A 12,191-nucleotide genomic window follows, 5' to 3' on the forward strand; every position below is an offset into this window, starting at 1 on the left:
TATGCAGGTTAAGTATGGACATGGAGGACAAAAGGTTAAGGTTCTTGTGGATGCAGTATGAAGTCGTTCTTAAAGTGGATGAAGATAAATGTAATATGCTAGATTTGGTGATTGAGTTTGAAGATGAAGGTAAGAAATCCGGTGCTAAGCTTGACTACAAATATCCAGTATTTTCATATGTTTACAATATGAAACATGTGAAATTGTTGAATGATAATGATTTAATGAGCATGTTTGATAGGCTAAGTAAAAAGAAGGTGATAGATATATATGTAGGTGTACAGGATAATCCTAATCCCCTGTATGAGTTGGTTTTACAGTTGAGAGAACAAAATAATGCGGAGGTAGGAAAAATGATGGATAATCATGTTAATGATATGCTGGAGAATGAAAATGAAGTAGGTGATATTGTGGAGGATGTAAATAATGTAGATAACATGGTGGAGGATTGTAAAAATCAAGGAAATGAAGGGGTGGATAGTGATTCTGATAGTGAATATATCGGAGAAAGTGAGTTTGATGAGGAAAATGGGCATAGTGAAAAAAGTGTTGATGATGAAGCAAGTGTGCATAGTGCAGGAAGTGAGGATGATGACAAAATGTTATTTGATAGGAATAATAATGGTGAGGAAATTGTGGAGAAATATGGGGTAGGTGGAAATGCAACAATTATATTTGAAGACGACAAATATGCAAGTGATGATGATGATAGAGTTCTGTTGGAGGAAATTGAGGAGGGGGGGTGAAAATATCAATGTTCAACCATACTACAAAGAAAATACTAGTTTTAAAGATGTAGAACTAACAGTTGGGATGAAATTCGCTAATCATCTACAACTAAAGCATGCAATTAAATGTCATGCAGTTGCCAATGGGTTGGTGATAAAGTATTTGAAAAGTGAGAGCAATAGGTTGTTGGCTGTTTGTGGACAACCAAATACTTGCAGATGGAGATTGTGGGCTACACAAATGTCCACAGAAGAAAGCTTTCAGATTAAAACACTAAGAAACAAGCATACTTGTGTTAGGGACTACAATGCTAAAATAGTAACAAGCATCTGGCTAGCAAAAGAGTATGCAAGGAAACTGAGGGATAACCCCACTATGAAACTTAAGGAAATGATGGCTGATGTAAAGGAAACATATGGCATAACTGTGACATTGAATCAGTGTTATAGGGCAAAAGAGAAAGCAGTTGGAGAGATTGAGAAAGACTTAGAAAAGCACTATGGCTTGTTGTTCAACTATGCAGAAGAAATACAATCAAAAAATCCTGGAAGCAGGGTGGTGATTGATGTTAATGATCAAGATGGTGCCAGAAAATTTAGAAGATTTTATGTCTGTTTTGCTGGGATCAAGAGGGGGTGGAAAGAAAATTGCAGGAAGATCATTGGTCTTGATGGTTGCTGGTTAAAGGGTAAGTGTAAGGGGGAACTATTATCAGCAATAGGGAGGGATGCAAATGATCAAATGTTCCCGATATGTTGGGCTGTGGTGGAGGGAGAATCATACGACAGTTGGAGTTGGTTCCTTAAACTATTGGTGTTGGATTTAGGGCCTGATGGACCTTTTAGCAAGGGTACTGGGTGGACTATCCTCTCTGATCAACAGAAGGTACACTTCTATACTTGCATTAAGATCATAGTAATCTAAAGGACTATTATAGCTACTCTTGCTTCAGTTGACACAATAAATATCTTACACAACTTAGTCTCAGCACTGTATCTAGTAGAGCTGGTAACAATTATCAAGTGGCTTTATGACCAGAACAAAAATGAACTTCTAAATTTTAATATCATACAAATCATGCTAAGGTAGCCTCTGTCTCATTTTAAAAAAAAGTGTAATATTATTTACTACCTATAATGACTATCTAGCGGCAAAATAAATCACTAAATTTACATTTGAAATAATTTACAATTTGGATTCTTATAAAATAAATTATTTATGAGAACATAATAATAATATTTACATTTTACATAAAATTTATACATCATGTTATATATTGTTCTTTTTATTTTTAGGCTAATTTGTATATTAATATAACATTTAAACTAATTAAATTTTAAAAAAAATACTATAACAGAAAGATATAAATTACATGATTTATAATAACGTAAAACTTATGAAAAATAAGATAGATTCAAACAATATGTGTATTACATTTATTAAATACTTACAAACATCACTGAAAAATTCAAAATCATTTGCTTCTTCTAATTCTCATTTTTTTTTAAGTTAATCTTATTTTTATATATTAATAATTCCTTATTATATATATATATATATATATATATATATATATATATATATATTCTTTTTAAAGAATAGTGAATACACAAAAAAATTGTATATTGTCTAATTGTATAATGAATACACAAAAAAATTGTATATTTGTCTAATTGTATGATGTAGATTTTTGTTGTATTATGTGTTGTTCACTTATTTTACTCACATATATTGTGCATATTTTTTATATAGGGTCTGATAAAGGCAGTGGGAGAGATTATGCCAGAAGCTGAACATAGAAATTGTGCTAGGCACATCTATGCTAACTTTAAGAAGAAGTGGGATGGAGCTCAATATAGGAAGTGGTTTTGGGTTGCAGCCAAGAGTAGCACCAAGGCAGAATTTGGTAAGGCTATGTCTTCAATCCTAACATTGTCTAAGAATGCACATAAATGGCTAATGATACATGATCCTAATGTATGGAGTAGAGCATTTTTTAGTACTACCACAAAGTGCACAAATATTGAGAATAATATGTGTGAGGTATTTAATGGTTCGATTTTAAGTGCTAGGGATAAATTGATTATTCATTTGCTAGAGGATATTAGGAGGGCTTTGATGGATAGGAAGGAGAGAAATTCGGCAATTGTGCTTGCAAATGATTCAGACCCTATTTGTCCTAGAATTCGAAAAAAACTAGAGGATCATAAACAAGTCTATAGATACTGGAATCTAAAATATAATGGGGAGGGCATGTTTGAGGTTTATATTGGGCCAACTTGTGGTTATGTAGTGAATATGAAAGAGTGTACATGCACTTGTAACATGTGGAAGCTTAGTGGTATACCATGTGTGCACGCTATCAGCGCTATATACTATGGAAATGGGAATCCAGATGATTATGTAGATGCATGTTATATGAAGGAAACATATAGGCAGACATATAGTGGTTATTTGCAACCAATGGAAGGCTCCAACATGTGGCCTGAGAGCAGTATAAATCCTGTGCTCCCACCTGTCGAAAGAAGAATGCCAGGCAGGCCAAAGAAAGCTAGAAGAAAGGAATTTGGTGAAGATGTTGGCACCAGTAAAAAACAATGTGAAGAAACAATGAGAGTTAGCAGGAAGAAGTTACAAATGACATGTAGTAATTGTGGAGGATCTGGACATAATAAGAAGACCTGTAAGAATCCAACTAAAGTTGTGAACTCTCAACCAAAGAAGAATCGGGGTAGGCCAAAGGTGGAGAAGCCAACTACATCTGTTGCTCCAAAGAAAAGGCAGGTGAAAAAATACACCAACATGGGAGCTGGTTTATACATTGATCTCAAGACTGGCAAAACCTATTTAAATGTAAGTTTATATGTTTATACATTGAACATGTGAAGTTAATCATTTTCCTGAGTTGCTAACTCCCGCAAAACCACTCGGTTTTAGTATTCTGATTTTTTTTTATATGAATAATCACAGGGTTTCTTGATACAAAGTGGACAAGCACCAAGTCATGGTGGTGAATCTTCAAATCCTGCTACTGTTATTTTATCTCAAGATGGTCCTTCCGCCACACAATCCAATGAAATGGAATAGAATTGATATTATGATGATGTAATTATTGGTTTTTGAATCATATTTTGTGATACTTTTGTCAACTTTGCTTGGTACTAATTTAAATTTTAAAATTTATTTATTGAATTTAAAAGCACTCCTAGCACTATTTTTTGTAATTTATAGCTATCTAAACCTGTTAAAAAATTAAAATGAAATTTTAAAAATTAAAATGAAATTTTAAAAATATTTTTGGTAATTTATAGCACTCTAAACCTATTAAAAAATTAAAATAAAATTTTAAAAATTAAAATGAAATCTAAAAATGAATTAAACAAATAAAATGAAATTAAGAAAATTAAAATAAAATTTAAGCTGCAAGATGGTTATTTTGGCAAATTTATAAACTATTCATATTTAAGTCTGCCACCTGGACTAACTAATTTAAAGTTGGGTGTGCCATGTCAGCCTTGGTTAACCATAGTTAATTGTATAATCCTTTTTCCGCATAATTTAATAAAGTTCGCCGGTTAAACATGTGAAATAAAAATCATATTGGTTATTTTGCAAATTAAAGAAAAAGTTGTTGGTTTTTTTGGCAGTAAACTCGTTATTATATCATCATTATTGTAATATAAAATTAGCGCAAGATTAGTATATACTCGTATTGGTATTAAATATAAAAATTTTATTATATTAAAGTACTCGCGAATACGAATCCAAAGAGATCACTCACGACTATACTTTGTCATATAGATTAGACGTAAATTAGTAATTAGTCTCATGAACAGTCCCAACATATTAAACGAGAAAAGAATAAAGAAACGGAAGGAGTATCTATAAATTTAATTTGATAATATTGTTATAGCACACCATCATTAAACATGTCACCCGCCAGTTCAAATGAATTTATATGCGGGTCACCTAATTAAGTACCGGAAGTATTGGATAGGTGTAAGGATCAAGTTTCATACATAGATTGATTTAACAAAAGCAGCAGTAGCAGCAGATAATTAAAGTTGAGGAGCAAGAAGATCCGAGACAAATATTGGGACCATTTGATCAGCCTGCCGAGTGTTATTAAAATATTTAATTTATATAATTTACAAATTATTGGAGTTTTAATAAGTTTACTTAGATTTGTAAATTTAAATGATTGAAATTATATCTAAGAAAAAACTAATTTTCTGACTTCCCAGTTGCGCTTCTTTATATAAGCTCCTTTATGCAAGCGCGTCAACAGAAGAAAAAGCTCATTTTTTATCCAAAAAATCCCACGCACATTGAACAAGACGAATTAGCCTCGCACGATGCAAGAGTATTGTTATTGGACCTGAGCTGAGGAAAACGTAATTGCACGATGCCCAAATTTTAATATTGCACTTTTTTACGTAGGAATTGTTCATTTACTGTGGTTGGGATAAATATTATTAATGTGCACAACATTTTCATTTGGGTATTCTAAGCAAACAAATTAATATATAATAACCAAAAAATCTATAACTTTACGCCTCACGTAGTCACGTTATCTAAAACTAAAAGTTTCTTAATCTGTAACATAGGAGCTCAAAATAATTTTTCCAAATAAAGGTTGTTCGCATTGACAAGGACCGTACAGCACATGTTAAGATGAAGCACGGAAACACATAATTATTCCATCCGCAATTTTGGATGGCTTGCTTTGTTCAACTCAAGCAAGAGATAAGAGATTGTTTAAAGGGACAAGAAACATTTAGCTCACCCAACTTATTGGAGAAAGGGGCAAAAAAGGACTGATATTATACAACTTCCACGCTAGTTAAATGTGATCCGGTCATCTGGTTAAATGTGACGGATTAACACATTATTCAGCCAAGTTAGCTCAGAGGACACTTACTGATCATAAATACTAGCTGTAACACAACCAAGATTAATCCATAATTTTAAGATATGTCCTTGGTCAGGACTAGCTATGTACGCAAATCACACCACTCCTTACACCAGTTTTTTCCTGTTTCCGAACTAGCCTACACACTCCTGTCATGCATTCTGTTTTCTTAGAAGACACAACTAGCCATCATATCTGAAGATCGCCAGATTCACTCATACAACAAAATCACCACATTCAGCTGAAGCAAGAGCAAAGCAAGATAGTCATCATAGAAGGCACCCAATTTGGTTCATAGGAATAACTTGTAGTCTTTTAGACACCGGTTTAAAAATAAAACATCATTTTAAAACATCTCTACACATTCAAAATTTGCACCCATGGAATTGGCTGGTAATAAATATAGCAGCAATTTTATTTAGCTAAGCGAGTTGCAGAGAAGAAAAAGTCCGAGGTTGTGGCTACCTATCACTACAGCCAAGACTGTTGATCCAGGCCTAATTGTCAACAACCTCAATCAAGGTCGTCTCATAGTCACTGGGCGCCACAAAACCATGTAAATTCATCACTGTTGCTGCCACATTGGCAAGCCCGCCTTGAGGGACATCCTTGCGGAATTTGACACCTGGTGACAGTCCAGGACCACCAATTGCAACAGGGACCTAAAGATGAGAAAAATACTTATAAGTAAACAACTGTAAATGCAACAGAGAAGACCACTGGTAGAGCTAAACCAGAAAAATGATCAAGTATTAGCATTACAAGACAAACAATGACTATGCACTAGATGAACTCAGTGATTTGTAATTACTTACACTTACACAGGTGACAACCTGCTTTTTGTCATAATGACAAGTCCCTAGTACATTTTTTCCAACAAGACGTAATAGCTCTCTGATTGAACTAGATTCTGATTTATTATTATTTCTGACAAATAGTGCAATAGAAAAATTTATCATTTGCAAACAATACTCGTTTGGTACTCGAGAGTTTGTCACCCTCTTGTAGAAAACCATTTTTGGATTTCTGTTGAAATAGTGAACACATAACAAGTTCAAAAAGATTAAGCCCTTACTGGTTCAAGAGTGTGAGAAGTAAGTATTGAAACTTTTCCATCTTTATCAAGAAGTGGTTCCCCCTTCTTGTCTCTCTTCACCATGTCCTCTGCATTTCCATGGTCTGCAGTCACAACATATATTCCACCCACTTGCTCAACCGCATCAAGGATAATCTGCACAATTATTACAATTAAACTCAGTAACAAATTATTGTTTGACATGTGACTACCTAGCTTGTATACGATCCCAAAGCGAAATACAAGTAATTTATGGAAAATGCAAGGTCCTCCAGGTTATGTGCCCCCTGCTCTGGTAATTTGTTCTCTATGCATCAAACATCAATCTACATTATATTATCAACTACTACATTCATAAAATTTGTCAATGGTATAAAATGCATAGTCAAGTTCATGGCCATGGTAGTAAAAGATGATACTACAAAGTTCCCTAAATTTATTAAGGTGGATATTTACAGTCCATTAAATGGTTGAATAAAGAATATATCTTCAGATCTAATTCATGGAGCCGAAAAAACATAACAAAAAAGAAAAGGAAGGGAATAACGCCAAGAGAAGTCAAGTTAAAGGTATTCTAAAAGCTTAATTCAAATGTATCTATAGAAATACAGATACCTTAACCGCTTCGTCAGCAGCTTTGCAAGCAACAACTGTTGCTTCAATGTCACCTGTATGCCCCACCATGTCTCCATTTGGGAGGTTAACACGTACCTGATACAAATTATATTAATAGAATAATTAGGTCACTAATATAAACAGTGTTTGTGGGAAAGCATATCTTGCAGGCCAAATGACAAGCATAGGTCCAAAAGGTTACCTGATGGAATTTACGGCTAAGGATAGCATCCCTTGCCTTCTCGGCAATCTCCAAGGCCTTCATCTTGGGTTGGACATTGAAGGTAATCCCAACATCACTTTGAATTTCAACATATTCTTCCATCTCTGCATTGAAATATCCAGAGCGGTTTCCATTCCAGAAGAAGGTAACATGACCAAATTTAACAGTCTCACTGATCCAATAAAATAACAGGATAACGTGGTTAATACATTGAATCAGTTTTAATCTTTTCATATATAGGAAGAGGAGTTGGTCAATTGATTGCAGATACAGTAAAATAATATAATGATTCAAGTTTGAGTAACTAGCAAAGTAGTTGGGAAAAAATAATCATCAAACAGAGATGTTATGTATACTTTAAATTAACACACTTGACACTTCACACATAAATACAAAGGTTATCGATTTCCTTGCACCTTTTAAGCTGTGTCATTATGAGAGTAAATCTCATTATGCAACTTCAGGCTTCATCTCTCTTTCACTTATTTTCGAGTTTACACATACTCCACTACATCACAGTTCCACTTACAGAATGCTTACCTTCCCCACTCAATTTCATTGTCTACACTGTTGTGACTGCTGGAATTGTGACTACTCTATATACGCTACACGTTGAAGTCTAAATAAAGACATAACTTTAATTTTTTTATAGTTTTACAGTTATTTTTTACCCCATATAATAGCGTTTTTCTTAGTAAAAACATGTACTAGTATTTAAAATGAAAAGAGACGATGATCTTAATAAAACACATTGTTCAGATTTTTGATGTGCACTCTAGTTCGAAGAGGACCATAGCCTTCAGAGTTTCTAACATATGATAAAATCAATTTTGAAAGTTAAACCAGCCAGAGTATGAAATGTGTTAATGGGCATGCACTATGCCACCACACTAGTATATCTTGTACAGAAGGGTGTGCCGTAGACGTGTGTACTTGTAAGTGGGAAAGACAACAGCACCAGAGTAAAATTGAAAACAGTAATAGACAGGAGAAACATGGTCGGGAAACGAACCTGCAAGCATATGTACGGACACCATTATGCGTCAGGTATTCGCCAGATGTTCTATCTATCTCTGGAGGAGAAACAAGGTAGTGACTTGGCAGCTTAAGCTCTCCATCATACTGAAGCATCCCAGCATAACGAATTTTAGGAACTCGAACTCGATCAAATTTATCAAAGTTCTCATATTCAAATGCCTTGGCAGCCATCACCATACGATCCGCTCTGTAATTAAAAGTCACCACAGCATCTCCATCAACAATGGGTCCGACTGCCTTGTTATTTTCATCTACTATAACAAACGGAGGTAGATACTGATCATTAGCATTAGGTTCTGCTCTTAAAGTTTTGATAGCTTCAAGGGCACTCTTAAATTTGTGTGGTGCTTCACCAAGAACTTGTGCCTCCCATCCTCTTTTTACAACATTCCAGTCATTCTGTAAAAAAACCGCTCTTGTAGTTTCAGTTGCTCTGTTAGAAAGGTAAATCAACTAGCATCTGAACTATGCATACCACATAGGAGGGACTACTCAGCAACAGATACAAGAATTTGTGTGCAGAGTACAAATAACAGAATCGACTATTCGGTGGCAGAGAATCACAGCTCCAAAAATATCACTGATAAAAAATATAGTCTCCAGGTAAAAGAAAATGGAAGTCATAGCAGTTTGAATTGCTAAATAGAGTATCCTAATTAACGCTTCATAATTATTATATGCAGGACCTTTGCAAAATGATGTACAACATACACTTCCATTATTTGTAAATAAAGTCAAAATAAAATTTGCAAATAGCCTGCTAATGTGACATTTGGTTTTACATCTACTAGATTCCGGGAGGGTTGAATAAAACAAAACTTCACACAATTTATCTACCTCATATCGATCCATTGTAACGTGCATCCGACCTCCACCCGAGGCGATCTTTGCATCGACGCCTTTCTCACGTAACTGGGTTAGATCATTCTCAATAGTTTCAACAAAGCCAACACTTGAACCATCCGAGACATCACGGCCATCAGTGAGAACATGAATGCGGATTCTTTTAGCACCATGCTGGGCAGCACCTTTCAGCAACAACTACATTAAGAAGACAGAATCTTTCAGTAATTTCTTAAATTTGCACACATATAGACGATCAAGACGTCATCAGATAAAATAAAATTGCAAGTTAAATGTATATATACCTGCAATTGGTCAAGCCTGGAGTGGACGCCGCCATCACTCAACAGTCCAATGAGGTGCAATGTGCCACTTGCAAAAGATTCCTTAATGTACTTGAAGCCATCTCCTTCAAAAATCTTGCCAGACTCGAGTGCGAGGTCGCAGAGCTTTGCACTGTAAACAAATTCCCAATTTTAGCAAACTCACATCATTAGTACTTCGAGAAATCATCAAAACCAGTCTTATCTTCCAATTAGTAGTGCAGCTAAAGATTCAGTGAACAAAAACATAACTATGAATTATGATCATTCTCCAGCACAGAAAAGTCTGCCAAAGCTTTCGTTCCAAATTCGAACATTATTATCAATCTCAACCAAACTACATTAGCATCTCCGATTCAATCTTCTACTTATAATACATTATATCAAAACTGTAAAAACAAACAGAAAGCTAAAATATACAAAAGGAAGAAGGGCTAATTACCCTTGAGCAAAAATGCGACCAGCACCAAGAGCATTATGACCGACCTCACTGTTACCCATGTCATCATCGGTAGGAAGCCCCACAGCAGTCCCATGCGCCCTCATCAATCTCCATTTATCAGGTGCACCCTTCAAATCAAACAGACCAATCAGACTATTTACGACGAAAACAGATCAATTACAGGGAGAGGGGGGAGGGGGGGGGGGAGAGAGGGAGGAGAGGGAGAGAGAGAGGGAGAGGGAGAGGGAGGGAGGGAGGGAGAGGGAGAGAGAGAGAGAGAGAGAGATGAGTGTTACATTTTTGAGGGAATCCATGGTAGGAGTGTCGGCAGTAGCGATACAATTGTACTTATTAGGTTTAGCTTCACCCCATCCATCCAAAACCACCATAGCCACGATCTTGCCCTTGGGTAGTTTGGGGTGATCCTCCAATTTCCATGTGCTACCCATATCTATGTAGTATGTATCTGTCACGAAATCTGATGAGATAAAAAAAAAAAAAAGAGCAGAGGAGAACAGAGACGTAGGTTAATTGAGATTTTTCAGAGGCTGACGAATAAAAAGATGATCAACAGAGCGAGGAAATGAAAGACTTGGCATCCACACCACTACCATAGCTCACGGAAGACACGCGTCCCTGGACGTTTCATGCATGTTCTAGAACCTTCAAACAAATATTATGGGCCAGGCTCAAGTCCTCGCGAATTTTATACCCGGTCTCTCTCTCTCTCTCTTCTTATTCCGTCAAAATTTAAAATACTGAAACTTGAAATCCGAATTTTAAAAATTCTTAATTAAAAAATGAGTGAATGTATTAAAAATAAAAAATATAGACAATTCATTAAAATTTCTTAAACCTTTATCTAGTTATTGAATTTCTTTATATTTAACCTAAATTATGTGAATTTGATTCGGGTTGTGTCGAGTTTTATACTAGTTAAGATGACAATCAAACATAATCGCTACAACATAGAGTAACATATAAATGTGTCAAATCAAAATTTAATTATACAATTGGTATAGTATGCAAGCTTTACGTCTTATTATAATTTGATTGAACGAATCACTTGAATAGTTATTGATTATGTAAACTTTCATATATAAATTATATTATACTGATTTGTGTTATAAAAATATATTTATATTACAGTAAGATATCATTGTCACTGCAGTTTTCTTTAAAGGAAATTTATGATTAATAGTTTGATAAAAAAAAAACAAATATGCTAAAATAAAAAGGTTAAACTATTAACTAGAATAAATATATAAAAAGAAATTTTGTAAATGAGATATGTGTGCTCGCACAGGTTTAAAACTAGTTTGCACCTTATTTTGTTAAACATGATTTATAATTTGATTCGATTTCCACATTTTTTATTTTAAACATGGATTAGTATTTCTCTCAAATTTTCTTCAAATTTTACTCAAGAAAAAGTATGCTGATATCTTTTTCGAAACATGGATTAAACACGAAAATTTATTTATTTATTTTTCGAAAAAGCGTTCACAACAAGATTTTTCGACTTTTTCAGAAACTTCTCAAGAAAAACTATGCTAATAATCTTTTTAAAAAATATATTGAAGAAAAATTAGCGCAAACTTTTTAAAGAAATTTTCTCTGAAGTTTCTTGAATTGTTTCGAAAAAGAAATTCAGTGAGGTTTCCATTTTTTTTTTAAAAGTCTCCCAAAAAATAAATTAAATGTCATAAAGTACATAAATCACATTTTTGATTGGATTTTTTTTGTGATTATGAGCAAAGTCAAACACTAAATTTTATAAGTTTAATTCATTTTGACTGACTTATACTCCTATTTTTTTAAATAATGGAAGACTCCTGTATATACAAGAACTACATTAATCAACTTATAAAATTTAATTTTTATTATGTGATCATAAACAATAGACAAATCATTTTTGTTTTGACAAATTTTTATTTTAACTTTATATTTTTTGAGAAACCATGTAACCACTGCACGCAGGTTTAAGCTAG

The 12,191-nt window shown here is 34.1% G+C and overlaps 2 protein-coding genes across 3 annotated transcripts; one reads left to right on the plus strand and one right to left on the minus strand.

Annotated features, from left to right (window-relative positions):
* The first annotated feature begins 813 nt into the window (after positions 1-813).
* On the plus strand, positions 814-3,921 carry LOC108217466 (uncharacterized). The gene is made up of 3 exons (XM_017390297.2): positions 814-1,614; positions 2,482-3,582; positions 3,700-3,921. Exons 1-3 carry the CDS (start codon positions 814-816, stop codon positions 3,814-3,816), a joined length of 2,019 nt encoding a protein of 672 aa, XP_017245786.2. The 3' UTR covers positions 3,817-3,921.
* A 1,962-nt stretch (positions 3,922-5,883) lies between these two features.
* LOC108215943 (2,3-bisphosphoglycerate-independent phosphoglycerate mutase) lies at positions 5,884-10,905 on the minus strand. Of its 2 annotated transcripts, none has more exons than XM_064092542.1 (10): positions 10,812-10,905; positions 10,497-10,666; positions 10,201-10,328; positions 9,741-9,891; positions 9,430-9,633; positions 8,567-8,991; positions 7,534-7,726; positions 7,332-7,427; positions 6,717-6,872; positions 5,884-6,303 (listed from the first exon to the last, which is right to left on the minus strand). In XM_064092542.1, exons 2-10 carry the CDS (start codon positions 10,647-10,649, stop codon positions 6,139-6,141), a joined length of 1,671 nt encoding a protein of 556 aa, XP_063948612.1. In that variant the 5' UTR covers positions 10,650-10,666; positions 10,812-10,905; the 3' UTR covers positions 5,884-6,138. The 2 variants fall into 2 exon arrangements, with proteins under 2 accessions (XP_063948612.1, XP_063948611.1); XM_064092541.1 differs by having other exon boundaries at positions 10,754-10,829.
* Positions 10,906-12,191: the final 1,286 nt, after the last annotated feature.

The sequence above is a fragment of the Daucus carota genome, chromosome 4, assembly GCF_001625215.2.
Source record: "Daucus carota subsp. sativus chromosome 4, DH1 v3.0, whole genome shotgun sequence".
NCBI classification, from domain to species: domain Eukaryota; kingdom Viridiplantae; phylum Streptophyta; class Magnoliopsida; order Apiales; family Apiaceae; genus Daucus; species Daucus carota.